Source organism: Ammodytes marinus, assembly GCF_949987685.1.
Source record: "Ammodytes marinus genome assembly, chromosome: 16".
Lineage (NCBI taxonomy): Eukaryota > Metazoa > Chordata > Actinopteri > Uranoscopiformes > Ammodytidae > Ammodytes > Ammodytes marinus.
The window spans coordinates 22654482-22682443 of NC_137220.1; the positions used below are offsets into that span (position 1 = coordinate 22654482).

The 27962-nt window shown below is 42.2% G+C and overlaps 3 protein-coding genes across 4 annotated transcripts; 1 reads left to right on the top strand and 2 right to left on the bottom strand.

Annotated features, from left to right (window-relative positions):
- Nucleotides 1-485: 485 nt before the first annotated feature.
- LOC307263234 (small ubiquitin-related modifier 2-like) lies at nt 486-5762 on the bottom strand. The gene is made up of 4 exons (XM_080044342.1): nt 5695-5762; nt 4291-4422; nt 1985-2056; nt 486-1243 (listed from the first exon to the last, which is right to left on the bottom strand). The coding sequence occupies exons 1-4, from the start codon at nt 5713-5715 to the stop codon at nt 1178-1180; spliced, it is 291 nt and encodes a 96-aa protein (XP_079900468.1). The 5' UTR covers nt 5716-5762; the 3' UTR covers nt 486-1177.
- A 799-nt stretch (nt 5763-6561) lies between these two features.
- Nucleotides 6562-14282, top strand: nup85 (nucleoporin 85). The gene is made up of 19 exons (XM_080043602.1): nt 6562-6711; nt 7143-7233; nt 7363-7519; nt 7626-7696; nt 7786-7829; nt 8018-8087; nt 8330-8451; nt 8689-8823; nt 9097-9219; nt 9431-9562; nt 9745-9851; nt 9972-10055; nt 10197-10262; nt 10542-10693; nt 10797-10914; nt 11782-11882; nt 12998-13149; nt 13701-13796; nt 14026-14282. Exons 1-19 carry the CDS (start codon nt 6679-6681, stop codon nt 14122-14124), a joined length of 1953 nt encoding a protein of 650 aa, XP_079899728.1. The 5' UTR covers nt 6562-6678; the 3' UTR covers nt 14125-14282.
- Nucleotides 14283-14321: 39 nt separating this feature from the next.
- On the bottom strand, nt 14322-27918 carry gga3b (golgi associated, gamma adaptin ear containing, ARF binding protein 3b; the record flags this gene model as incomplete). Of its 2 annotated transcripts, none has more annotated exons than XM_080043304.1 (17): nt 14322-15765; nt 17828-17938; nt 18969-19138; nt 19698-19978; nt 20589-20728; nt 21245-21327; nt 21658-21930; nt 22434-22562; nt 22657-22738; nt 24167-24304; nt 25770-25850; nt 26243-26346; nt 26456-26579; nt 26689-26787; nt 26912-26987; nt 27237-27321; nt 27862-27918. In XM_080043304.1, the coding sequence occupies 17 exons, from the start codon at nt 27899-27901 to the stop codon at nt 15655-15657; spliced, it is 2127 nt and encodes a 708-aa protein (XP_079899430.1). In that variant the 3' UTR covers nt 14322-15654. The 2 variants fall into 2 exon arrangements, with proteins under 2 accessions (XP_079899430.1, XP_079899429.1); XM_080043303.1 differs by having other exon boundaries at nt 21658-21927; nt 27862-27901.
- Nucleotides 27919-27962: the final 44 nt, after the last annotated feature.

A 27962-nucleotide genomic window follows, 5' to 3' on the forward strand; every position in this document is an offset into this window, starting at 1 on the left:
GACACTGAAAAACATAACGAGGAGCAGATCCGCTGGTTCTGCGGTGCCAGCCCACGAGACCCTTCCCACCGGCGTTCGACCCGCTCTGATTGGACGGAACATCACAGAACTCCTCTCTCATTGGACAGTACCCCCATAGCTCGCCTCTGTTGTTGGTGGCAGGCCTATGCTTCATGTCACTGATAAGGCAGACGAGTCCACATCCCTAGGGACTTTTTTCTCTCTCATGCTATCTCAATTTGCATTTAGTATGTCAATATGCTAAATGATTTAAAACTGAAATTTAAGGGGATACGTGGGTGGATATTGACCTCCAGCTGGTGAAGATCTTGGGACTAATCATCAGTAAATGAAACATTTTGCAACAAATGTAGCCTACAATGTATTTCAACTTCCATAAATGCCTTATATTATGTTGGTTGTATGTTTGCCCATGAAGAGAGTGAAACAATCACACCGGAAAGCCAAACAAAATTGGGTGGAAGTTTGAAAAAAGACAATAGCTTTATTTTAACAGGCATCTTAGTAGACAATACAGATGTTTATTATTTGACCAAAACATCTCTTCAGGGCAGGCTTCCCAAAATTTGAAGCTGGGCCGAGACAGACACTTATTCAAAACTTTTCTCTACACATCCACAACATTTTTACATATAAAAATGTATAAAATCATTTTTTTTTCTGATAACAGAAAACAATCGACAATCCAGCCCCATTCCCAAACTGGGTATACAGTTCCCCAAGTGATAGCCAGTCCCAAAATAGTACACAGTTAGAACAGATTTGCTGGACACTGACCCAAGCTTAACCCAACGACATTTGATCAGTGAAGTCCTTTTTTTATTAAATCTCCCTCTATCCTCAGCCCTATCCGTCTGCAACCTTATAGGAAGCCCTTCAAATTGGGAAGATAAGTCCTTAACATTTACCACATAACGGCATGAACAAACAAAGCTTGAAGTCAGGGCGATCTGGGTGTGGTGTATGTACAAAACAAAACAGACAAGGGCAAGAATGAAAATACTATACAGCAGCTGTGTGTTGCAGAGAACCATCAACTTCTTCTGCGTGGAATTATTTTGAGACAAAAGAACGAGTTGCAAATAAGCAGCCGGGCGTGCAGGGGAACAAGCTGGGGAAGGTTGTTGTGTTGAGGAAAAGGGTGATGAGTGGTGGATTAAATCAGGCCTCCTCCCGTCTGTTGCTGAAACACGTCAATTGTATCTTCATCTTCCATTTCCAACTGTTGGGAGAAAAAAAAAAGTCATTTCATAGCCAGTTGGTCTTCATCTTTTGTATATGTATTTTTATGAAGACAAGTGTAAGTGTAACATGTCTGGAGATAACTATACAATTATAGAGATAGAGGAGGGTCATGTCGTGCCAAGATGTTGCAGTTACATGGTTCTTGCCCCAAAATGAAGCCCAAATGTATTGTTTGCATAGGCCAAAATTGAACATTGTGGTATTATGACCGCTACAAGCACATTTTCCAAATAATATAAAACTGCATGCAAGTTGGGTCTACTTCATCCAAGATTTGGAGCAAGTGTGTTGCCTTCTGTCTAAAGTGACATTATGCAACATAAGCTTGAGAACACTGCAACTGCATTTTTGTTTGGTTTAGTCTGACAGGTCTCCTGTTTGTTATAGCGCCCTAAAGTCCTACAATTGTATTTATTAAGACTTGGCCAGACATTGGATAGATTTTCTAGTTGTAAGTGCACTGTGGTCACTTTGTTTAAAAAGAAAGAGGAACACCAAATATCAAGAGCACTCATATGAGCACTCATATATCCCCATGAAAGGGCATATAGAAGAATGCATGAAATATGCCACATTAATTCATGAGGATTCCACAAATCATGCATCAGCACAAGCGATGACGCATGTGGAAGCCCTTTATAACCCTGAGGCACGGGGGGCCCTGAAGTGTGTACTATTCAGTCTGTTTTGGGTCCTTGTCTCAGGACTTCATACTTACCTGTGATGGTGTGTCTGTCTCATTTATTGGCTGTCCATCAAATCTGAACCTGATTTGCCTCATCGAAAGTCCCTGGAGAGAAAAAAACGCATAAAAGATTTGTTGTAAATCCGGCCTGATATACAGTATGTCATTTGACAATGACTGACAGTGTTCCCCCATGTCTTTCCAACAGACAGTATTGACCGAGTGGCTCTGAATGTTAAACAGCGTAACAGAAGGGACAGTTCATTCTAAATAATCATAAGTACAGGAAGATCATAACAACAGCGGAAGAGGAAGCCTTTCAGCCAAAGATCCTCATATGGTGGCATTGACCAACACCAGTGACTGCTATTTAATACTTTTTCAGTGATGGTAGTAAGCACTTTTATCAAAATACTTTCTCCTGTTAACATTATGTAACTCTGATGTTAAATTAAAGGGGTGATGTCAAATTCCAACACATACAGCTGGGTGAAGACCTTACAAGTTAACTTTCTAACAGTCATTGACAACATGATTATTTCACCACCAAAAATGAAGACTTATTGCGAGGTAAATGCATGAAAGTTAGCCAAGTGTTTCTAAACAATCGATGGAGCACTACCTAGTAAGCACAATTATAAGTACTAGCCTACTACTCGTAACAGTATACGTATATAAAACATTAATTTGTCTAGCACAATAGAAAATCCCAGTAACTATATTGTTTTGGGCAATATTACAAGCCAAACATGGTTATATTGGTTTATTAATAATATATAAATATTATATGTATAATATTGGCTGATCAAAATTGGTTTGAATTATAACAAAATAAAGTTTTTAATAGACGCTATTTGAATAATTTGAATTGTGTTTTTTCGTTGGGATTTGGGATTCCAGAGATAACTCATTTGACTTTCAGATCAAGAAAAATGTCAGAGGTTTGGTTTCTTTACACATTCTCTTTTTAAACTTGTAGTTTTAGACACTTTTCATCAAGCCTGCAGATTGATTATGTAGCAGTAATAGTGCAATTCCATGAGCTGCACTGTGTCTCATCCCAAAATGTACACATTAAAATAAGTCAAACCATTCCTGCATCCCTTTAAAATGTATAGATGAAATATAATTTTTCAAATACCACGTCACAGACAGAAAAGTTGGTAAAGGGGTTTGGTTTAAGCGGTGTTCTGCTATCGAGAGAAGATTTGCATTGACTCACTCAACAGCCCTAACTGCATTGGAGCAGGAAGAAAAGAGCCATAGAGCTAGAGTGCTGGATCGCAGCCAAAAAGCAATGAACAATAACCCTTTCAGGAAAAAAATTCTGAAAACATGATTTAAGAATATTTTCTGCTATTCCCCAAATATTAACTTAAGCCAGCTTTACGGCTGGATCACATTCAGGTGTTTTGATTCCCAAGTGCATGGCTCGCTGTCACTGCAAACTTGGACACCTTATTGGAAGGCAGCCATCATTAATGCTGTTGGCCGTGCCTTTGCTATAAATCAAAATGTTGTGCAGTGCAGTTCATAAGGACAGTTAAAAGACAGCATGAGTTCGTTTTTTTTTAAAGTACAAGAGGTGTCATTTACCGAACTTATTGTTGCTGAAATCCAATAAATGGGTGGACGTGTCACATAAAACGAGTGGTAGCGATAGTGGCGAGCTAAATCTTTTCACTCCAAAAAGATTAAACAGCTAGAGGGGGCAGTTCCTATCAAAACAGTAAAGACAGTGTGGTCTCATAGAGCTCCATAAAAGGTCAATTCAGAGAAACTCCATACAGCTTTTATTCTTTCTTTTTTTTAACCTAGAATAATACATTGCTTGTGTTCCATTTAAGATTCATTGGTGGTCTTTATACTCATATTTAAAGATCCACACCTAATCAATATAGTAAAAGCAGAAGATTAGAAGATAAGTAACTCCTGTAATATTGTTTTCTCTTTCAATTGCTACACGTTTTCAAATGGGCTGAAACTAAGCTAAACATCACCATATGCACACAGCAGTGAATATGTAAACTATCCTTCTCTGGATCTTTCACTTCATTATAGATGTATCCTAATCTCATTTGGAATGATATGGAATAGAACATTCAACAGCCTCTGCACATATTAAAAGGAAAGGATGAAGGTCAAATGGCTTTATGCGGTAAGAAATTATTATTAATAATATCTTTTTTGCAAGTTGAAATGTGAAGAAAGTCTTTTCAACTTTAAGTTAGGCCTACATGAGCACACCCCCAGATTGGGAAACGTCTGGCATATGAAATAAATCCGTAACATCATCCTTAATGGTTCACAATCAGTAAGAGTTGTTGTGCTGTGCCGACCTGTCTCTCGCAGTAGGCTTTCATGAGCTTGATGAGCGGCGTATGTCTTTTGATCTTGAACTGCACTACAGATCCATCCTGACCCGCTACCTTCAGGTTTATGTGTTCGTTGCTTTCGGTCTTGACTGCTTCCTAAAAAGGGATAAAAGTCGGAGAGAAAAAAACAGTCAACATAGGCAGGTAGGGAACTGGGACCTTTTTGTAATAAGATACAAAATCTGTCAACATCAGAAGAATTATTCTGAAGCTAAAACTTGGGGAATATATATATTTTTTTAAATTCATCAACCACAAACACATTTAATGTCCTTGTTGCTTCCTTATAGCTGTAAAGAACGGCACTTTTCTCTCTATAAGTAACTGTTTAGTCAGGTGCTGTAATTTAAGGCCATCAGTTTGGGCTCCTACAAATCCTGATGTGAGACTGTTGACCTTTCACGGACTGAACTACACATGTTCAAATGAACAAAAAGGAATCAGCCACCACAACTGGTCAGATGATGAGCTACAGGTAACAGGTGCTAGCATCAAAGTCAGTGAATGAGCTTCACGTCAAACATGTCATAAACGTATATTATGATTATAATATATGACGACAGATTGGAATTCCTATGTAGTGACTATCCAGGCAAGCATTCCTGTAGTTAATTTGCCTGACCTATTGCTGGAAATGTTAAACATTATGGATGAGATACAATTCATGCATAAGTGTGTTAAAATAATGAATGTGCCGTGTTGGGCAAAAGCAGGTTTAGGTATGTGAATGAATGGTTTCTAAAATGAAATTCCAGAAAATGTATCAAAGTAAACTTTGAAATCTTGCATGGGACACAACAGGTCCACGTTGTTTACATTGTATCAGTGTCTGCTAAAGCCTGACATGAGCACAGATATACCACGATAAAGACAACATACTAATAAAGACAAAATGATAAAAATTACTATAGGTTTAGCGGTAAATGCAAAATCATACTGCTATACCACTGCTGATTGACTACACACACTCACACTCTCTCTCAGACACACACACACACACACACACACACACACACACACACACACACACACACACACACACACACACACACACACACACACACACACACACACACACACACACACACACACACACACACACACACACACACACACACACACAAGGCATGCACTGAGGATGACACCAGCTGGTTGGCTGTGTATTCAAGCACAACAATCTGGGCGCCTGTGGAGCTGTGCGCGTTCACAAACCTTCCGGTAGAGTGGGTATAGCTGGAAGTTTTGCTCCCAATTTAAACAAGGTAAAACAGAACATCTGAACATGCCGGCTTTTTCACCTCTATGAGCACCTATGCCACAGACTAAGTGAAATAAAATGGTATGTTGATACAATGTGCAGACACTCACCTTTGGTTTTTCATCAGCCATGGTCACTCTTTTGGCGCTTCTCTACGCTACCACACAAAGAATACGAGTGCGCGCACGTGCTCGTCCCCAATAAAATATTCGAACCAAGCGTGCGCGTCCATGAGCCAGTGCGCGTCCACAACGACAGGCTTTGAATGGCTACAGGTTGTCACGAGGTTGGAGAGCGCAGTCTAGACATGGGCGGGAGATTCCTAATGCGCGTAACAGGGACTCAGTGACTCGTGAACGCGCACAGCGATGTTTTTCCTATTGTTAGAATTTTAGGGGTTTTAGAGTAAACATGCATCGTAATCTCATCACCTTGCTGACTTTTCATCAGTGTTGCATTGTACAGACATCATAGTACAGTTCCCTACACTACTAGGAATGTACCCTGATATTTAAACTTTGTTTTTCTTTTTTTAACCCTTTAAATCCTAAATCTCAGCGGCCATCTTGCTTTTTCTGTCTGATGGTGAAGATGCACTAAACAACTATATTCTATGAATACTTTAACCTAATGAAGGGGGTATGCGTCTTATAAACACTGATTTCAATTATAATAGTACTATACTATGCCGTGTAGTCCTACATGGATGAACAGGAAAAATCCCTTATTCTGATAATGACTTGTTGTAGCCTATAGTGAACCTGGTTTTCCAGAGCTTTCCAGAGTATTTGAGTATCTGTGCTGACCTATTATCTTTGTTTCGGTACAAAACCACATCATGAGCCAGTCAAACGACAGAGGCAAAACTATGAGCCAAACACAGCCACAGCAGATGGAAAACCCATAGGTATATGGGAAAAACAGGCACGAGAAAGGGCAGCCTCTTAGTGACATCATCACACATGCGCCAAGGGCTTTCGAATGAATGACTGAGGCGCGTAAGCAGCACCGCACCTGTAGTTCATGGAGTGAAGGGTTTTCAGCTGAATACTCAGTCATTTAACAGTTTATTGGACCGATAATATTGTTCGCTGATGGAGGAGGTAGACGTTGAGCCAGCCATAACCGTAAGTCACCGCTGGAGACAGGTTCCCCCGTTTTTTCCCACTGAAGCTAGCATTGCTAACAAGCTAACTTTTGCGTGACAAGATAACTACATGACTAGTAATTCTAAAATAGACTCATAAGCTGTGTCATAAACAGTAACATACATGACATGATTCACAGAAGTACACTCGTTTGGAAAATATATAAGCAATCGATACAACGCTAAAAGACCAGTCATAAAATACACTAAATTAATCGTTGAATCAATAGTCTTCTTAATATATGAGCAAAACAATTTAATGTCATGAGAAATTGAAAATGTGGCCAGACTGCTGGAAATCGCGGATGTGAAAAAACACAATCTGTGTCTATAACTTAATTAAAAAAAAAAAGCTTTCCATCACCTGTAATGCGATATCATTTCAGTCTCTTTCCTTTTTTTTCAATAAAGAACATTCCTGCTGCCAGTGATGGAAATCATTTGGGCTTTGCATGGGGTCCCGGTGACATCCTTGTGTACGAGACCCTTTACAAAACATCAGGTACGTACGCGTGTGTGTGTGTGTGTGTGTGTGTGTATAATATCAAACCAAGCCCCTCTCTGCTGTCTTGCACTCTCTCTGTCGTGCCTAATGTCACTCATTCATTTCCGTCCTGAATGTATTTTCCAGATGGCAAAGGATCAGGCTGCTCCTTCATCCATGAGGTCAGGAAAGACGAGGACATATATTCCCCCATTTTACGCAAACTCTTCAACGAGTCCCATCACATCTTTGTTGGCCTGCAGACCATCAGAGAGGACCTCCCCAGCAAGAACAAAAAACCCCAGTAAGGCCTACTTATGGACCTCTCTCTTCTGTAAACCTATGTAACAAATGATGAATTACCTGCAGAAAGTGAGAGCCTATCGTGATCTTTCTCTTTTGCTCCTTAGATTTGTCAGCATCAGTAAAAACTATAGGTCGGTAATACGAGCATGTATGGAGGAGCTTCAGCAATGTGCAGGTGAGAATATTTTAAAAAATTATTATTTTTTAGCCTTCAGTGCCATTAATTCTTAGAGATAAGTGACCTTTTTCTCTTGTCTACTGCAGTTTCTACAAAAGATCGAGAAGTAGCCACGCAATATGGAAATCAGGTATGTGTGCTACTGCTGTGTGTGTGTATTCTGTGCCTCAACATGCCGAGAAAATAACATCTTTAGGTGAAAAGTAGTTTCTTAGTAGAGCAGTAATAACCTTTATTATCTCTTAATTGAATGTATTTTGGAATATTTTTTTTTCTATTCACATGTTCCTAACCTCAGCCTCTGTTTTGGTGTGACAGGTGTCCATTCTGTTGGCTATTGAACTCATCTGGAATCTGTGTGAAGTGCTGTTCATAGATGCTGCTCCAGGTTAGAATTTTTGAAAGTAGTCAATGGTTAACCCCCTGTACATTCTTTAACTTGACTTTGAGACTGTGAAAGCACCTAAACATAGAAGTCAGCTCTCTCTGTCTGTGTGTGTGTGTGTGTGTGTGTGTGTGTGTGTGTGTGTGTGTGTGTGTGTGTGTGTGTGTGTGTGTGTGTGTGTGTGTGTGTGTGTGTGTGTGTGTGTGTGTGTGTGTGTGTGTGTGTGTGTGTGTGTGTCTCCACAGCGGGTTCCCTCTTGCTCCACCTCCTGGACTGGGTAAGGTTACACAAGGCTGATGTGGATGAAAAGGCCAGAGAAGTGCTGCAAAGTGAGAGTCCTGCTGAGCACCGTGACTACTGGGATGTGGTGGGTGCAATGCATACATACACACACTTTAAAACTACAAAAGCTAATATACACACACACACACACACACACACACACACACACACTTAGCCTTAAATTTGAGCAAGAATGTTATCTTTTACAAAACCATCATACAAGACTGATCCTCGACATTTCACTCTTGGTTTGTTATTTTGTCTGACGTAGAGCAGATTGTGAAGTCTTAGTTATCACATGTCCTGTGTGTGCGCTGTGCAGGTGGTGAGTTATGTGCTCCAGGGCCAGCTGGAAGAAGCCAGACAGATGCTGGTGAAGCAGGCCGCCCTAAAGCCCGCTGCCAGGAAGATGTTTAAGCTGATGGACAGTCTGCTCAGCAAGATGCCCTTCTACAACGTAAGATCCTATTGCAGTGCTTTATTTTATTCTGTAGATTTAATTAGAGATAGACCGAATCATCAGGAATCTATGAATACGCCTGATGGTAAACTGTTCAAAAACCTGTCCTTAAATTCCAAATTCCTCTTAAATGTGTAATATACGCATAACGTGTGGGATTGTGAAATAATATGAATTAGCTGGCGGTTACCCATTAAGATTTCCACAACAGTAATATGTGAGCCGTCATAGGCCCTGACTCTTTTGACTCTTGTGATCTTACTCCTTCAGCCTGGTGGCACCCAGACACTGACAGAGTTTGATGTGAAGTGGAGACACTGGCACGAGGAGGTGGACCGCTGCCTGCACGACAACTCCTTTGCCAGCAACCAACACCTGGAGCTCATCTGCAAGGTTAGCATTTCAATGGCTTGCAGAATATGTCAAATAATATCTATAGTATAGTATAGTGTATCTGCAATGGGGTTTCGTGCAAGTTATCCATATCATTGCATACCTATAGTTCCATGTACTCTTGTGCATTGATTGCACTGTGGAAGTTTTACAAATCTTAAGTAACACTAATCAGACACCGTTTTGTACTTGTTGTTTCATTCCATTCTAGATCCTAGTGGGGGATGAAGACTCTTTGCTGGCGCACAAAGAACTGCTGAGCACCTGGTACCACTTCCTGGTCACTAGACTGCTCTTCTGCCACCCCACAGTCAAGCCCACTGAGTTACACTACTATGCACAGGTACAATACACCGCTGCACCACTCAGCAGTCATACTACTCACTGTTACTACATTTCTGTTTTTAACTGTGTGTGTGTGTGTGTGTGTGTGTGTGTGTGTGTGTGTGTGTGTGTGTGTGTGTGTGTGTGTGTGTGTGTGTGTGCGTGTGTGTGTGCGTGTGCGTGTGCGTGTGTGTGTTGCAGTCCTGCATGACCATGTTCCTGGACTCGAGGAGTGTCCCAGAGCCACTGGACAGCATCTTACTGGCTGCCTTTGAGTTTGACATCCATCAGGTCATCAAAGACTGCAGGTAACATGTTGGAGATGACATCCATCTACATAATGAAGCCACATTACATACCTGCTTTTATTGTCTACAGTCTAAACTATTTCAACGTCACCAACCATCTCCTATTATGTGTCCCTTCAGCATCGCTCTCAACAACTGGTGGTTTGTGGCCCATTTGACAGATCTACTGGACCATTGCAAACTCCTCCAGTCTCACAATCTACAGTAAGGGCGCTTTGGCAGCATTTTTGCACTTTTAATCCAGATTCCAGAGATAACAAGATCACACACTTTCTTCACCTAACATTTACTGTCTCTCTCTCTCTCTCTCTCTCTCTCTCTCTCTCTGTGTGTTCTCTTGTTCAGCTTTGGCTCCAACCTGAGAGAGTTTCTCCTGTTAGAATATGCTTCAGGTCTCTTCACTCATCACAGGTATGGCCTTCTAAGACTCACTATGAATAAAATAGTAATACAATTATTACTTTGCCGATTGGTTTATATTAAATATGAAAACTGGTTCAGGAAACACATGGCCTTTGGAGTTAAAAAAAAGATTTAAAACGTTTATTTTCACTAACTATGTCATTTACTACAGTATATATATTAATTCAGTGCACTGAATGGGGGTCAGCACAGTTTACACAGAGCTATCTGACAGCAGGATCATCACAATGTTGTAACTGACCTCTGCACGTGCTGTTGTGTGTTCAGTCTGTGGCAGCTGGCCGTGGACTACTTTGACCACTGTCCAGAGTTTGGTCACGTCTACCTGGAGCTGCTGATCGAACGTGTGCCTTTAGACACGGAGCGCAAAGCCCTCAAAGTCCTCAGGATCTGTGAGCAGAGGCAAATGTCAGAGCAAGGTAGTGTTCAGTTGTATTACACACTCACAGACATTACAGTAGTCATTTAGTTTGTTCCAATGTGTTAGAGAGTTAAACATTTTCATTTCTTGCCCTCATCTAGTGCGGAGTATCTGTAAGATCATGGCTACGCGGGCCCTGAGGAACAATAGACTGGGCTCTGCTCTCTCCTGGAGCATCAGGGCTAAAGATGCTGCCTTTGCCACCCTCATTTCAGAGAGGTCAGTTCCCATAACAAATGCACTTATTCTTCAAAATGCATCCTCAACACTGTTAAAGCTGGGGTATGTGATTTCTGATTGGTCAAAAGTTAACGAGCTGTAAACTTTGACAAATCAGAGCGAGGCTCCGATTCTCTGTTCTTATTGGCTGTTGGGACTGTCCATTCACTTTGGCACGACTTTGTTGGTGTAGAGCGTGTCAGGGAGGGACCATAGGGGAGGGACCTAAGAGAACAAGTGGAGCGGTTGAGGTATTTGGATTCGAATCTCTATCCCAACTGCCATTTTCTCCCCAAATCCTCCACCCCAGCTTTAATGTCTTTGACCGGAACCTTGTTAGTAGAATCATCTTCAGAGAACCCAAACACTGAGAAAAGGCCTTCTAGAGATCGGCTTGTCTAGTTCACACATTAACAGACTTTAACACTGTTTCCACTATAAACTCTAAAGAGCAACAAAGAGGTTGATTCTGTACTATCGAACGAGGACAGGCTGCTTTTTTAATATTACTCAAACAGGAAAATAAAGTGTAAGTAAGGACGTGTGGTGATGTGAAAAAAAAAGCATTGTAGTTTGTTTGAGCTCTCAGATAAATTACAGCTTGTTGGTCTCCCTGTGGATTTTTTTTTTGTGAGGTTGCATCTCCAAGTTGTTTAAAGTGTGTGTGTGTGTGTGTGTGTGTGTGTGTGTGTGTGTGTGTGTGTGTGTGTGTGTGTGTGTGTGTGTGTGTGTGTGTGTGTGTGTGTGTGTGTGTGTGTGTGTGTGTGTGTGTGTGTGTGTGTGTGTGTGTGTGTGTGTGTGTGTGTGTGTGTGTGTGTGTGTGTGTGTGTGTGTGTGTGTGTGTGTGTGTGTGTGTGTTTGTCTCAGGTTCTTACAAGATTACTGCGCCAGAGGGACCTTCTCTGACTTGGACCTGATAGACAACCTGGGTCCTGCAATGCTGCTCAGCGACAGGCTAACTTTCCTCGGTATGAGAAACCCACTGCAGCATTGCTAGCGCTGCTTCACTTGTGTGACTTTTTGCACCGTGGTGTTCCTCGCAAAGTTATTCATACATCAAGTGAGGGAACATTCAGATCGTCTTGCAAGCATTTCCACAAGAGAGATTAATACAGTACTTCTTCTTCTTCTTAAAGTCTCTTTAGGCTGTCACATGAGAGCCAGACACAGAGACATGTGCACACACACACACACACAGATATAAATAAAGCCATGTACTGCTTAATGTAACAGCATGTGACAGCGTGTTCTACGGCTAGAATATCAGTGAAAAGAGATTAGCCATTTATAAGAACTTCTCTGTTTATTTAAGTACAGCCTATATGAAAAAAACGTGTTTCTATAAATTCAACTCTAGTTTGTAAAACGATCTCTGTATTTATTAAGAAGTCATACAGAGTTCATTAAAGTACTATCTGTTTGTTTGTTTTTTTTTGCTGAAAAAGGCACATACACTTATGTCTCGTTTCCACTGAGCGGTGTAGCTCGGATCGGGTCAGTTTGGTTACGCTAGATCTGGCTTGCATTTCTACCGCAGACTGCAGCCTTATTTTGGTACGCAGGATGGCAATAGCCGCGGCCAGAATATGGGTCAAAGCATTGAGCCAATTGTAGCAGCAGGACACAGTGTAGCCCGCTCATCAACTCAAATGAAAACGCCACACAATAAACAGAGCTGCGCGCCGATAGTTTTCGCTAAACTCAAGTCTCTCCAATCTCGCCGAGGTGATAACACACTGCGTTATAATACAGGATTTATTCTGTTGACTGCAGTGTGTAGCAGCTCCATCCTTTTGGGACCATTTCAGACGGCTTGGTACCCCAACTGAGGGGTCCCGTTTGTTCTCTGCTTGTCTTCTCCTCTCTGCCCCATTTAATCTCTGCCTCCCTATACTGTCTAATAAAGCAAAAATGGCAAAAAAATATTGTGGAAGCATTTGAGCTGTAAATTAGATGCAGATTAATGATCAAATTGCACTTCTATTCTTTGCAATAACATCTTCCCAAATTGGATTGATTGTCATAAAAGTTATCCGGGGTCCATCGTGCAGTCTGAAAACATTGCTCTATTTTTCACCACTAGGGAAATACCGTGAATTCCACAAGTTGTACGGAGAACAGCGCTTCGGTGATGCGGCCAAGTTGCTCCTCTCCCTGATGACGGCCAAGATCGCCCCCCGCAGCTTCTGGTTGACCCTGCTGACAGACGCCCTGCCTCTACTGGAGCAGAAAGAGGTCAGCCACTACACAGCACTCAGTATACCAAAACCTTTTATCATTATAATCGCAAAAATTAGGTTTATTACAGATATATCATCAAGATTTGTATTAAAATGTCTAATGGATATTATCGTTTGCTGCGGTTTAAATACACACTCATTTTCAAATTGAATTCCCTGCATTCTTTTAGAATGTTCTGTAGTTCATTTTGACAAATGGATAATCTATGATCAAAATATGACATTTTACATAACATCGTAGACAACAAAGAATGCTAAGTAAATATAAATCATCAGAAAGCAATTAAAATACCCATTACCATTTCCAAGAGCTGCATAATGACGTCTTGTTCTCTTTATTTCAATGCATGTCTATGATGACACAATAAACGTATGCTCGATCACAGTCATACATTTTCAACTACTAGTCTCAAGAAGTCCAAATCTTAAGAGTGGATCCTGCTTCTCTTTTGCTTTCCTTTTTCCAAATGAATTTTATATAGTAAACGTTAGTCCTGATGTCATTCATGTTGCAAGACGTTTCTTTGCTTTGTCAAACATTTGTAGGTGATCTTCTCAGCAGACCAAACCCACGAGCTGATGTTCTGTTTAGGGGAGCTCACCTCCTCACCCAACACCACAGCTACCGGCACAGACATGCAGGTACACAGCTAGCCAACCAGTGTCAAGTTCTCAATGTTGATTTTTATTTTTTTTTTTAATTTTAAAATGTAACTTCCAGAGAACAATTTATTTCCTGATGCATTACTTGAATTGCAATGGACTGATGCCGTCAAGTGTGTTTCTCCTACAGCTGGGATCCAAGGATCTGCTCCAGTGTTAAAGACATACATCCCATTCCCTTCTTATTCCAGTGTATTTGTCATTTCAGGATGGAGACATAGAGCTGACTAAAGTGGAGGTCCTGAGACTGGCTCTGGCCAGGAATCTGGCTAAGGCTATAGCTGAAGAGGGGACTGTGGAAGCATAAATGTTGACAAAGCAAAAAAGAAAGAGCTCTTTTGCATTTTTGTACTGTATATAAAATTGATGTAATGAAAATGTGCTCTTTGATAATAAAACAATATTGTACTTCGCTTTAAAAAAAAATACTTTGTTATCCTGCATTTCACAATATTAAAGAAATCAGAACACCATTAAACAAACATTTATTTTTTCATGCAGCGATCACATGGCACTTCATACAGTATGTACAGACCAAACACTCTCCCAAAATCTACACGTCACATGTTCACGTAACTTGTTGTACAACAAATGTACGTACATTACACACTATGTACATTTAACACACACACACTTCTGGATGTCCCACATCACGTTGAGTTGAGGGATACCAGACAAGGGGCCTAAGGGTGGACTGATATATGAAAATGTACTCACAACAGTTCCACTCTATTCCACTGCTGAAGTTATCTGCCTGGTGACAGATTTCCCATTTCGAGCCAAAACATTTTAATTCCGATTTTTCAGTTCACATTTTCTAGTTTCAGTGATGCACTGAAATACTATAACAGAAAATAATAAATGCGACTAAAAAAAAATCCCAATACTGACCACTGGTAGAGGAATAAACTTATTTAAAAACAGAAATAATATCTGTACAATACCCACTGCTAAAATCATGACTGGAATGCTGACAGTCTAGGCGAATCACCTTTTGTATATTTTAAGAAATAATCACATTAAATAAAACTGAAGTTGAACAGAGATTCAAGTCATAACGGTATATTTAAGGTACGGTATGTCATTTGAGAAACTAACATCTAAAGTGCAGTTGCTTGCCTTAACAGCACAAAACTTAACATTGTTGCTCCATTAACGTAAAACGAGGCAACATTTGCGAGTATAATAATAGATAAATACAGATTCTTGACCATGACAAAAAATGTTGATGGCTGAAGTAAATCATGGAATAATAAAATACATGAACTGTCAACTATCTTCCTGGTTTACAGTACTTTCCACCTTGTAATGCTATCTGCAAGATCCCATTTCCAAATATCTGGATATACTCAAGTATGTTTTCTGTGTGCTCACAATAAACGCAAAAATGTTGTTTCTTAGGCTCTGTTAGCTACGAGGATAATTTAGTTTTATAAGATTTTTGTTACGCTGCAATGCATCCCGTCAGTCAGGCTGAGCTCTAATGCACGAGATATTTATAGTTCAAGTACATTCAAATCTGTTATACTCATGGGGGGGAGGGGACTCCATTAGAATATTTATCTCACTACCATCGACCTGTAAACACCCCGGCTGTGTCATTTGCCAGTGTATATCTTTAGTTTGTTAGCTATCTGCAGACACTTATACAAGCACTGTATAATCCAAACTAGCTTCTCAACTGCCAGTTGTCACAATGGCCACAAATGGGAACAACTATAAGGAATGTAAAGCTGAAAGGTGGAGTGCCTCCTTTCTCTCTGGGATGGATGCGACTACACACACACCATTCCCTTCATGGAGCGTCCCTGCTGCGTGCTAGCAGGCCTGCACACTGCTATAGATGACCCCATGTCTCCTGTGGGGGGAACTGGTCCACCTCCCCGACCTCGTTACACTGGCGGTCTCCCAGTGTGAAGGCTAGCTTGTAGCGCAGGCGAACCTTTTCCTGTGAAGATGGCACACACAAAAGGTCTTTAAGCTACGATGTCCCTGAGAGCTCACAGCACTGCAACTTAAGAAAACACATGGCAATAGACAAAACACCAGCAAATTACAAAATATCATGTTCAAATCTTTAGCGGTTTCCGTATATACAGTATCTCACAAAAGTGAGTACACCCCTAACATTTCTTCAAATATTTCATTATATCTTTCCATGCGACAACACTGAACAAATGACACTTTGATACAATGTCAAGTAGTCAGTGTACAGCTTGTATAACAGTGTAAATTCATTGTCCCCTCAAAATAACTCGAAACACAGCCATTAATGTCTAAACTGCTGGCAACAAAAGTGAGTACACCCCTAAGAATTTTTTTCCAAATTGGGCCCAAAGTGTCAATATTTTGTTTTGCCATCATTATTTTCTAGCACTGCCTTAACCCTCTTGGGCATGGAGTTCACCAGAGCTTCACAGGTTGCCACTGGAACCCTCTTCCACCCATTCATGAAGACATCAAGGAGCTGGTGGATATTAGAGTCCTTGCGCTCCTCCATCTCCCGTTTGAGGATGCCCCAAAGATGCTCAATAGGGTTTAAGACTGGAGACATGCTTGGCCAGTCCATAACCTTTACCCTCAGCTTCTTTAGCAAGCCAGTGGTCGTTCGGAGGGGTGTTTGGGGTCGTTATCATGTTGCAGTACTGCCCTGCGGCCCAGTTTATGAAGGGAGGGGATCATGCTCTGCTTCAGTATGTCACAGTACATGTTAGAATTCAATGAACTGTAGATCCCCAGTGCTGGCAGCACTCATGCAGCCCCAGACCATGACACTCCAACCACCATGCTTGACTCTAGGCAAGACACACTTGTCTTTGTACTCCTCACCTGTTTGCCGCTCCACACTCTTAACACCATCTGAACCAAATGAATGTATCTTGGTCTCATCAGACCACAGGACATGGTTGCAGTAATCCATGTCCGTAGTCTGTTTGTCTTCAGCAAACTTTTTGTGGGGTTTCTTGTGCATCATCTTTAGAATAGGCTTCCTTCTGGGATGACAGCCATGCAGACCAGTATGATGCAGAGTGCGGCATATGGTCTGAGCACTGACAGGTTGACCCCCCCACCCCTTCAAGCCCTTCAGCAATGCTGGCAGCACTCATACGTCTATTTTCCAAAGCCAACCTCTGTGTACGACGCTGACCACGTGCACTCAACCTTCGTAAACTGGGCCGCAGGGTGGTATTGCAACATGATAACGACCCCAAACACACCTCCAAGATGAACAGTGGCTTGCTAAAAAAGCTGAGGGTAAAGGTGATGGACTGGCCAAGCATGTCTCCAGACCTAAACCCTATTGAGCATCTTTGGGGCATCCTCAAATGGAAGGTGGAGGAGCGCAAGGTCTCTAATATCCACCAGCTCTGTGATGCTGTCATAAATGGGTGGAAGAGGGTTCCAGTTGCAACCTGTGAAGCTTTAGTGAACTACATGCCCAAGAGGGTTAAGGCAGTGCTGGAAAATAATGGTGGCCACACAAAATATTTACACTTTGGGCCCAATTTGTAAATTTTTTCTAAGGGGTGTACTCACTTTTGTTGCCAGCAGTTTAGACATTTATGGCTGTGTGTCGAGTTATTTTGAGGGGACAGTAAATTTACACTGTTATACAAGCTGTACAATGACTACTTTACATTGTATCAAAGTGTCATTTATTCAGTGTTGTCCCATGAAAAGATATAAAGAAAAATGTGAAGAAATGTGAGGGGTGTACTCACTTTTGTGAGATACTGTATGTTCTTAAAAGGTGGAGTCAGCGATTTTGGAGAATGCTTGCTGTAAAAGAATCACTGAATATCTCTTGACAGTCCGCTACCTGTATTCTAACAGGCCAGTTTACAGAGCCTGGGCAGTGTATTAACACCCGATTTATTTTCAGCACACACACAGTATGTACAGTTAGCTGACCGTGAGGATACATTTGTCAATTTTGAGAGGAAGGGATTTTGACAACAAGTGTCTCCAGAATCACTGACTCCACCTTTAAGTGTTAATATGTCCCCTACCTTGGTTGGATTGGTGAGGAACATGATCTGGGTAATTGCGGCTGGAGGTATGATAGGGTTAAACGGGGCCAGTTCTGTTCCCGATGGAGGCTGCAGCTTCACCTTCATTGACTGGGGAGGATGAAAGGAAAAGTCAGCGCTCTATTTGTAAAACCTTTAATAAAACGATTAATTCACGTTTTAGCATGTCTCCTCTGAAGGATAGTAACACAAAACAAACAAATGTGTAACTCGAGAAGGGGCATGTGACCAAACTGAACCTGTGATGTAATGTTTACGTGTCAGTTTAAACCTCTATGCCACCACCTATGGGCACACTGCTTGGCTATTACTACATATCATGTTAGAATAGTTTTTATATTAGATTATGTAGACACATCAGTACATGCATGAGTCGTATGGTAATTGGTGTGAAAAAGTTTGTGTAAAACATGCCTCAAGGTTTCATGTCAAAGTACTACATTATCAAATCAAATGTGCCCACGCTTAAAGGTGAAGTAAGCGGTTTATTTATGTTAATATAAGTGTTAAATCGCTCTTTATTCATACAGTGATCACTTTCATAATGTGCGCGTTTCATAAAGCCGATCTCTCAGTCAGCTGCTCTGCATGTAATCGACAAATAAACTTATTGGAGGATCCCGAAATTTTTTATCCTATCACAAGAGAGAACGCTACAAACCGACACCTGTCTCACTCATGGTCTCACTGCCGGTGCACGCCAGAGCAACAGATGGGTGAATGTTTATGCGCCTACAGTGGCGGGGCAGGTAAAAATACTTCCCAATGTCTGTTTTGATGGTTTTCATGTCATATCATGTTTTATCACACTTATGGTCCTGAGATGATGCTAGATAACTCGCTGATAATCACTCAGTGCATTAATGTGGTGACGTAGGGACGAGCGAGGGGACTGCTAACTGCAGTAACTGACAGGAAGTTAGCTAAAAGAACTATTCCGCTTACAGCACCTTTAATAAGGAATTTTAAAAGAGCATGATCATTAAATGTTCAGAATAAAAACCTGTTAAATCTTTGGCATGTGAGGGACCACAACACTGACTTCTAACCATAGAAAAGACAACATAGCAAATACAAAAAAATACATGAATATACATACAGGAGGAGTGAATATCTCTACCTTGGGGACGGCAGCTTGCACTACCACATTGTGAACAGGCAGGGGCGCTGTGTTGAGCATGGACACCACCATCACCAACACGTCTGGCCTGCCAGGCGGACAGTCAGACGCAAAGTTGAGGAGCATGCGAACACCGTCCCTATCGTAGGCCGTCACTGGCAGCACTCTACCTGAGGACAGACATGGGCACAGCAAATCAGCAGCGGGCAGACAAAGTCATTAGTCATTCCATTAAAGTAAGGTGGACTCGGGGGCGCCCTTAGCTCAGTTGGTAGGGCGTCCCCCCCCCCCCCCCGGGCCGGGCCAAGCAGCAGACCCGGGTTCGACTCCCGCCCGCGGTCGTACTCTGCATGTCACTCCCCTTTCTCCATTTCACCTATGTCTCTCTGCACTATCAATAAAGCATAAAAATGCCCAAAAAACATCTAAAAAAAAAGTAAGGTGGACTCAGCGATCCTTGAGACCACTTGTAGTCATAATCACTTTTTGTCAAAATCAGTGAATATCCTCACGATCTGCTAACTGTACGTAGTGTGTGCTTGTGCTGCAAAAAGTGTCAATACACAGCATAGGCTCTGTAAACAGGCATGTTGCTTGCTACTGATTGTGAGGAGATATTCACTGATTTTGACAAAAAGTGATTTTGACAACCAGCGTTCTCCAGAATCGTTGACTCCACCTTTAACCAGTCAAGCCTATCAATCCCTCCCTCCTGTTCCCTGTCCTTACTGGGTCTGATGGCCTCCAAAGGGACGTGCACGTTGTTCAGGGAGGCGTCTGTGGCTCTGGCCGGGCTGCCCTGGAGGAGGGCAGGGCTGCAGGGGGACAGAGAGCGGAACAGGGGGCTGCCCGGGGCCGAGCCCAGGCTCTGGGCTTTGGCCTGGGACAGAGCAGGAGAGCCGGGCATGGGACCCTGGAGGAGGGAGGGAGAGCCCTGCCCCAGAACCAGGGCTGGAGCTGCTGCAGGCATCCCAAAGCTGCTTCCTCTGGTCGTCATCTGGCTGGACAAACTGAAAAGAATAACACTAGATGGATTGCAACAGGACCTTAAAGTACTGCTGGACTGGTCAATTAAGAGCGTCAATATCAATTCAATATGGTCATTAAAGTGAACTTTACATGTTACAACTCTCAGACCCTCTCAAAATATCTAGTAGAGAGGGAACAATAACCCCTAAAACGTTTTTTTTACGCCCGCGTTACTCTATGCCGTTGTCCCCACCAGCCCCGTTAGGCAAAAGCATCAGCTGCACTGCACGTGTGTACAAGCGACCTGAAGCGTTTCTTTTTCTCCTTTATTATATTGCGGTCCATAGCAGCAGTGTTGATGGATAATTTGATAAGGAATACTCACACGAGGAAAACTGCTATCAGCACAGAAAGTTTGGCTGCTGCCTTGTTCTATGATTTGAAACACGCTGAATAAACAGGACCGGTAGAGACAGTCACTTCAGCGGTGCGTTCACACGTGTGCGTACATTTCAACAGACTCGCAAGACGCTTTTGGTGGGTTTTAGGCGTAAGGCAAAATGCTATTGGAAATAGACAAATATATGCTTGAATGGTTAGATGATTTCCTATTCAATAGTGGAGACAGGAATACAATATATGTCTCCGTACCTCTTGGGATCTGAGAAGCCCATCATGGCCAGGTCCTGGAGGTTCTGGAGACTGTGTGTGGCAGCAGCTGGTTGGGCTGGGGGCACCACTGGACCTGAACAGGCCAGACTGCCAAACATATCCACAGTGGAGGCTGGAGCCTGCAGAGGAGATGTGGAGATGAGATAATTTCTTCTCTAGTCTCTCTACCATTACAAACGGACCAACAAGCTGTGGATTGGTTTACAAACTATGGTTGCGTTACGAATCGCATACTCTTTCTTTTTTCTATTCTACATACAACATCCGACGATAAAAATGATCTAGTTAGGATGCAGTAGGCATACTATTGGGACATACTTTTACTCTCTTATTTCATCATAACATTGCGCCTTGATCTTGCCTCTTGCTTTTATATCCGTCGCATCCCCGTTTGTTTTCATATGGAGGCTTCGTCGATGTGACGTCACTTCACGTGCGCATTGGATTGTGGGTCAGAATCGCCCAAATAGGATGCAGTTTTCAACACTAACAATCTTGGCCAGATGAAGTAGAACATCCGGGTACTTCTAACCATCCTAAATCTGGCCACAAGAATCGGGACATCCTAAATCTTTTTTCTACATACTATATAGTAGAAAGTATGCGATTCGGAACGCAACCTATGTTAGATGTACCTGCAAGGAAGTCCACTGATTGGACAATTCATCCATCTTGGGTTTTGATTGGCTGCTCAGAGAGGAAGGGGGGTCGTTCAGTCCTGAAATGGGGTACGAACATTTTTAATCGTCAAAGGAGAGAAAATCTTTACATTTAGTACATTTGAATATATATTTTTTTCAGTAGTTTCCCAAACCACATCGAGGTAATTGCTACAATATATTAATAGTTGGCATTTTGAGAATTATTCGCTTCTCGCCGACAGGTAGATGAGAAGTTTTTACCACTCTCATATCTGTCTGTTAAATATAAGGCTAGAAGATGATTAGTTTAGCCTGGATTCTGGAAACAGGAACAAAGTCGGGAGAGAGCCAAGCAAATTTCCCTAAATGTGTTTTACCAACTCATGTAGTCACAATAAATGTAGTACCTAGTGACAGCAGCTCATCATCCAGGAGGGAGAGTGCAGTAAAGGCCTTGTCCATGGGGAGGTGACTGGGGCTGTTGTTCTGGCTGCCCTGGGATCCAGCCAGGTGTTTGGGAGGAGGAGGAAGCAGGACGGGGATGGGGATGGGGACGGGGATGGAGGAAGCCATTGGAACCATGGAGACAGGGTTGGAGAACAGTGGGTGAGTGGCGGCGGGTTGAGGCGGGCTCACAGTGTCCAGGCCTGCCAGGTCGATCAGTGTGTCGGTGGTATCTGCTGAGTGTACAAAGTTCAAAGCAGCTGAATTAATGAACACGATTGCAGAATATCTGAAGCATAAAATAATCAAACGTTGTATGTAAAACGCAAAACACGTGCCAGGGACGTGGTCGATCCGATCCAATATCGGGTCTGATATGGCTGGAAATCTACGTATCAGATATCGGACTGACAACTCCAAGAAATTAGCAATTCAAAAGTTGACTTCTGATGTTCTTCTGCATTCAAACCGTTCAAAGCAGTTCAGATAAACCTTTATGCATTTATTTTTTATATATTAGTTTCTCTTTTAAATTAGAATTGCTGTGTTGCTTAAGCCTTCCTAACTTTACACATAACATCACCACCAACAAAGTTATGTAGCCTATATGATATCGGACATTATCGTTATCAGCCGATATCCGGAAAAACCCAGATATCGGAATTGGATTGTACTGAAAAGTAGTGGAATCGGTGTATCTCTAACACGTAATACACATAATCACAAAAACGTCTCGCACCACCATCACCGTGAGCAGCTGCAGTGGACTGTGGCTCTTCGCTGTCACCGTTGATGGGCTGCCCGTCAACGATCTTCTTATAGGAGTTGATGACCCTGGACAGGTCATCGCTGGCCTGCAGGATGTCCCCTGAGGAGGTCAAAAGGTCAGGGGTGACAGGTCATAGGCAGAATGAGATGATGTAATGATCAAACTGTGTAAAGACCATACCAAACTAACAGACCTAAACTAGCGTCATTGTCTTCCGTCTCGGTGGCCATTTTGAAAGCAGCGCGCCTCAGCTTGTCGCACCGCTCGTACAGTTCCTGAGGAGGGAAAATACAAAAAGGAGATGCTGTGTGTGCAGTTGAAAATGCAGCTGTGACACCGGGGCAGTTTGTTGACCTAAATGTCAGAAATACAAAATGTACAAAATAACTTCACACAATTAAATCAAAACATTGAATCCAAACAATATTCTACATTCTGTTAACGCTATAAAATATTAAACAACATCATGGACACGTTTGAATATTCTTAGGCAGACACAACCACGAATAAGACTCTTATTTATGCATGTTGATAGTGTACAAGGATCATTCGAGTTTTGTTCAACTTTTAATTTAGATCTGAGGACAGAAAACATGTACATATAATAAAGAAAGGGAAGGAAAAAATTAGTATTTTCTGAACAGTTTCAAACCTCCAATCTAATTGGTTGATTGATATAGCGAGCTGATCATTAAAACTGTTCCGTGTAATGTCAGCAGGCGGCGACGGAAGCCAGATTCTTCAGTGAAGTAACAACTTAAAGGTGAAGTAAGCGGTGTATTTATGTTAATATAAGTGTAAAATCGCTCTTTATTCATACAGTGATCACTTATATAATGTGCGCGTTTCATAAAGCCGATCTCTCAGTCAGCTGCTTTGCATGTAATCGGCAAATAAACTTATTGTAGTATCCCGAAATTTTTATCCAATCAGAAGAGAGAACGCTACAAACCGACACTCGTCTCACTCAAATATAGTATATACACTCCACGGTCTCACTGCCGGTGCACGCCAGAGCAACAGATTGGTGAATGTGTATGCGCCTACAATGGCGGAGCAGGTTAAAATCCTTCCCAATGTCTGTTTTGATGGTTTTTAATCATGTTTTATCACACTTATGGATCTGAGATGATGCTAGATAACTTGCTGCTTGAAGACCGCAGTGCATTAATGTGGTGACGTAGGGACGAGTGAGGGGACTGCTAACTGCAGAAACTGACAGGAAGTTAGCTAAAAGAACCATTCCGCTTACAGCACCTATAAGGTTGTGAAGTGACCAGAGAATAGTAATTGTTTACCTTTCTGACTTTGGTTTCGTTATTGCAGATAAGAAGAAATAACAGTTGAACTTTCTCAGAGCTGATTAGATAAGCCCAGTGTCAATGATTTACAAAACAACCAAATAAAAATGCCTTGTACAAGACCGTGTTTATAAATTGAAGAGGAAACGACATAATTAAAAATAAAGTAAGACAAGTAACTGCTGTAGCATGTATTTAAACATGTCATTTATATTCTAAACTTGCAGATTGCTCAGTAGTTGAATGAGAACACATTTGGTTTGGCCCCACAATACTTTTTTTTTCTTCTTCCTTGTGGCTGAGAGGGAACTATTCCAGTTACTTCCATGTAGATTAAATAACTGATTAAAGTCTCCCATCTTATTTGTGTGTGTGTGTGTGTGTGTGTGCATGGACACACACCTTTATGATCTCCCTGTCTGACTCAGTGGATCTGTCTCTATCGTAGTGGGACAGCATCTCCGTCAGCAGCTTGACGTTGATGTTCATCTCCTCCAGTGTATGGACGCGCTTTGTCACCTTGTGCACTCGCGCCTCGTCCTGACAAAACAAACCAGATTCATACTGTATACTGTATTACACATGTGTACTGTATATGTACTAAACAATAAAAATGAGATATATGAAAAAGATTGTGGTAATATCAATATAGCAATAGTAGAAAAGTAATAACGCTTTAGCAGAAAAACTCTTAAGGAAGACCGGTAAGCCCAGGGCCGCTGCTACGCTTTTGGGTGCCCTAAGCAGAAATGGTCAGTGATGCCCCCCCCCCCCCCCCCCCCAAAAAAAAACACCCAGAAGCTCGCGTCCATAGGGCGCGAGCGAAATTTTTTTGCCCTTGCGAGATCTCTGCGACTGCTTTTTGGCACATTTGCCAGCATTTACTAACAGAAAGAACAGCTTAACTTGTGAAAAAACTGCCTTTGCAAAGGAATTGAGTGATAGGATCATAGACTGATTATGAGATAATGGGCCCCTGGGCTTACACTCTTAAAGGGCCCCCCACTTGTCCCTATCCAGTCAGGTACACTGAATTTTCTACACGGATACATACAATTAATGGCAAAAACATATTAAGGAAGTCAGTGTTTCCCACAGGATTTTGGGGTATTGTTGGAGGGACCCTGTACCTTGTTGGGGGGTGGGTGGATTTTTTTTTACCTTTTTAAAGTAAAATGCATCAATCTGGTGCACTTTGTGAGGAAATTTTAGAGATTAGAGAGATATCAAATCCTGAGATGCAGAAGGAACATTATTTTTCAGATTTTTCTTAAACAGGTAGCACTCTTTACTCTGCAACTGTAAAAACAGTAGATTGGTCTGCAGACCCATGTTCTATGATGGAGGGGCCCATTTCAACAGATAAAGGGTGGATATGAACAATTTAGAATTCACACATATAAAGTTTATTTGTGTATGTGTGAGGGGGCCTTCAACCCCCTTAGACAGAGCTACTAATGCTGTTGTTTTTAACTTGCTTTTGTATTTCTCCCCTACTAGTTGAGGGGCCCATGATGATTTCTATCTTGTTACATTTTAATGAGTACTTATATTTAGGCTATTCCTTTTTGGACCCTGTTATTGACATCAGTGACTGAGCTCTTTGACTATGCAACATGAAAAGTTACTATCAGTATCTCTGGCTAAGGGCCCCCCTGAGCCCTTGGGCCCCTGGGCCTGTGCCCGGTGTGCCTGTGCAGTAATCCACCCCTGGATAGGTTACACAATTAAGAAAAAACAACGATGGGCCTGTTCATAACTAATTTATATATTTTTTGTAATGTAATGATTATCATGAACTTTTAAAAAAAAAAACTATTTTGGGGGGGGGGCCGGACCATCTCTTTTTCCTTTTTAATTAAAAAAAAAAAAAAAAAAAAAAAAATTATATATATTTTTTTTTTGGGGTGCCCCCCCCAGGAACTTGGTGCCCTACGCAGTCTGCGTACTCTGCGTATAGGGAGCGGCGGCCCTGGGTAAGCCTTTAAGTTCTGACATGTCTCACCTCTTTCACCATGTTTTTGATTAACCTGTTGGCTTCCTGAAGGTCTTCTGGATTTTTACTCCGGAGAAGCTCAGCAAGCAGCTAAACACACGTACACACACACACACACACACACACACACACACACACACACACACACACACACACACACACACACACACACACACACACACACACACACACACACACACACACACACACACACACACACACACACACACACACACACACACACACACACACACACACACACACACACACACACACACACACACACACACACACACACACACACACACACACACACAATGTTTGTTTCAACTCGGACAAATGCTATCCTGCCTTCATTTTCCTGGAATTTATCTCATCAAATTCACTGACTTTCCATTCCATCCACTTTCTCCTTCACATTTAAACAGCTGCATTGAACTACACCATCACACACACATTCTCCTTCCTTCCCCCCCTCTCACCTTGCCCATGTCCTCGTTTTCAAACACGGGATGTTTGGGTCGCGTGGGAGGAGACGGCATCAGAGTCCTGTCCAACGGCAACTCTGGGTCACGCGCTACAAGGCCTGGTGAAGAAAGCGTGGAGTACTGGATTAATACGCTTCTATTTAAAGGCTCATGTATCTTCACACACACACACACACACACCATGTTTACTCAATCGCCTCAACACACCCTGTCTTCTCAGCGTCTGGTAGGCTTCACTGATCTTAGGCTCGTTGGGGAAAGCCACTGTCCAGCTGTACAGCATCTCTATGATCTTCAGTTTCACCTTCTCCGGTGCGCTGTCACCCATGTACTGGAATACAGAATGGTGATTTAAAAAAAAAGAAAGAAAAAAAAAAGACTGGAGTGGCGTGTACAGTCAGCGTGCAGAAAACAAATCCTCCTTGGACATTGTAGCTCACCTTTGGAGACACCACTTTAATCAGCTCATTCAAAAACCGGTATTTTCCCACTTCATTATGAAACCTTCTCCCGCAGTTCTTCATACATGCCTCCAGCACCTGCACGCACACACAAAAAAATTGAGATATAGGATTTGACCCAAAGAAGTGTTTGTTTCAGTAGTTAAGAGGATAATGGGGGTGTCTTGTATTGTTGACGTCGTCTAGCTGTAGCATGTCTTACTGTGAGGGCCTGGAGAGCTTCCCATTCTTGTGGCGAGTGGATTTTGTGGACGAGCAGAGTCACAGCTATTTGAGGACTGACAAGAGGAAAATTACAGATTAGCGTTTTTTTCTTGGCTTTGAGGTGAGCACATTTACACACACACACACACACACACACACACACACACACACACACACACACACACACACACACACACACACACACACACACACACACACACACACACACACACACACACACACACACACACACACACACACACACACACACACACACACAAACAATTTAAGGCTTTTGGAAAATACTTGACAGACTGACATACCCTTCCAGTTCCTTGTTGATCTGATCACAGAAGCCTATAATGTACTCCCAGTCCTCCTGTCTGTTTGATGGATGTGTGGCTTTATCTGGTAGAAAAGACACACACAAAACACTGAACTTGATCTGAACGCACATATACACCCTACTGTGTGAATATGGCTCCCAGATGGCCCCATGATCAAACACAACAGTGCAGTCGTTGTTATCGTTCTGCCTCTTTGTTATTAATGCTGTAGTGTCCATTGTGTTAGCAGTGCTGCTCTATCATCATTCTGAATGAATCTGGTTTTCCCTCTGCAACAGCTGCAGTTATGAAGCTTCACTTATAATCACAACATCCTTCTGCAAGGGCTTCAACAATCCCTAAACACACTGAGCTGTCACTGTTAAATCAGAGCCACGCATTGTTTGTTTAAAGCTCCCCCCACCCATCCTGTCAATGACCATACAGTCTGTGTCAATGGAGCTGACAGCAGACTATATCCACCAAGGACCCTCTGCTAGCTGCCAGTCAGCGCGCGGACAGCTCCTTCGCTGACTGGATTTACTGACTTGTCGCCCGGAGCAATGTATCTGGCTAATTATATTTATGATTTAATTCATAAAAGAGGGAATAAGGCACTCACTGAGCCAGGATTCAAGCGACTCCCCTTCCTGGTACGCCATAGCACTAAAAACATCGCGTGACGTCACCAGTGTGTGCGCGAGACTCCAAAATTATTGAATG

What these genes read in the sequence shown, in the direction of transcription:
- LOC307263234 (XM_080044342.1), bottom strand. Translation starts at nt 5,715, where the DNA reads ATGGCTGATGAAAAACCAAAG. An exon ending in TGGCTGATGAAAAACCAAAG is followed by an intron (nt 4,423 to 5,694) that starts GTGAGTGTCTGC and finishes ATCCCTTTTTAG; the next exon opens with GAAGCAGTCAAGACCGAAAG. An exon ending in AGACAGACACACCATCACAG is followed by an intron (nt 1,244 to 1,984) that starts GTAAGTATGAAG and finishes TTCTCCCAACAG; the next exon opens with TTGGAAATGGAAGATGAAGA.
- nup85 (XM_080043602.1), top strand. Translation starts at nt 6,679, where the DNA reads ATGGAGGAGGTAGACGTTGAGCCAGCCATAACC. An exon ending in AGCAAGAACAAAAAACCCCA is followed by an intron (nt 7,520 to 7,625) that starts GTAAGGCCTACT and finishes TTTGCTCCTTAG; the next exon opens with ATTTGTCAGCATCAGTAAAA. An exon ending in GAGGCAAATGTCAGAGCAAG is followed by an intron (nt 10,694 to 10,796) that starts GTAGTGTTCAGT and finishes GCCCTCATCTAG; the next exon opens with TGCGGAGTATCTGTAAGATC.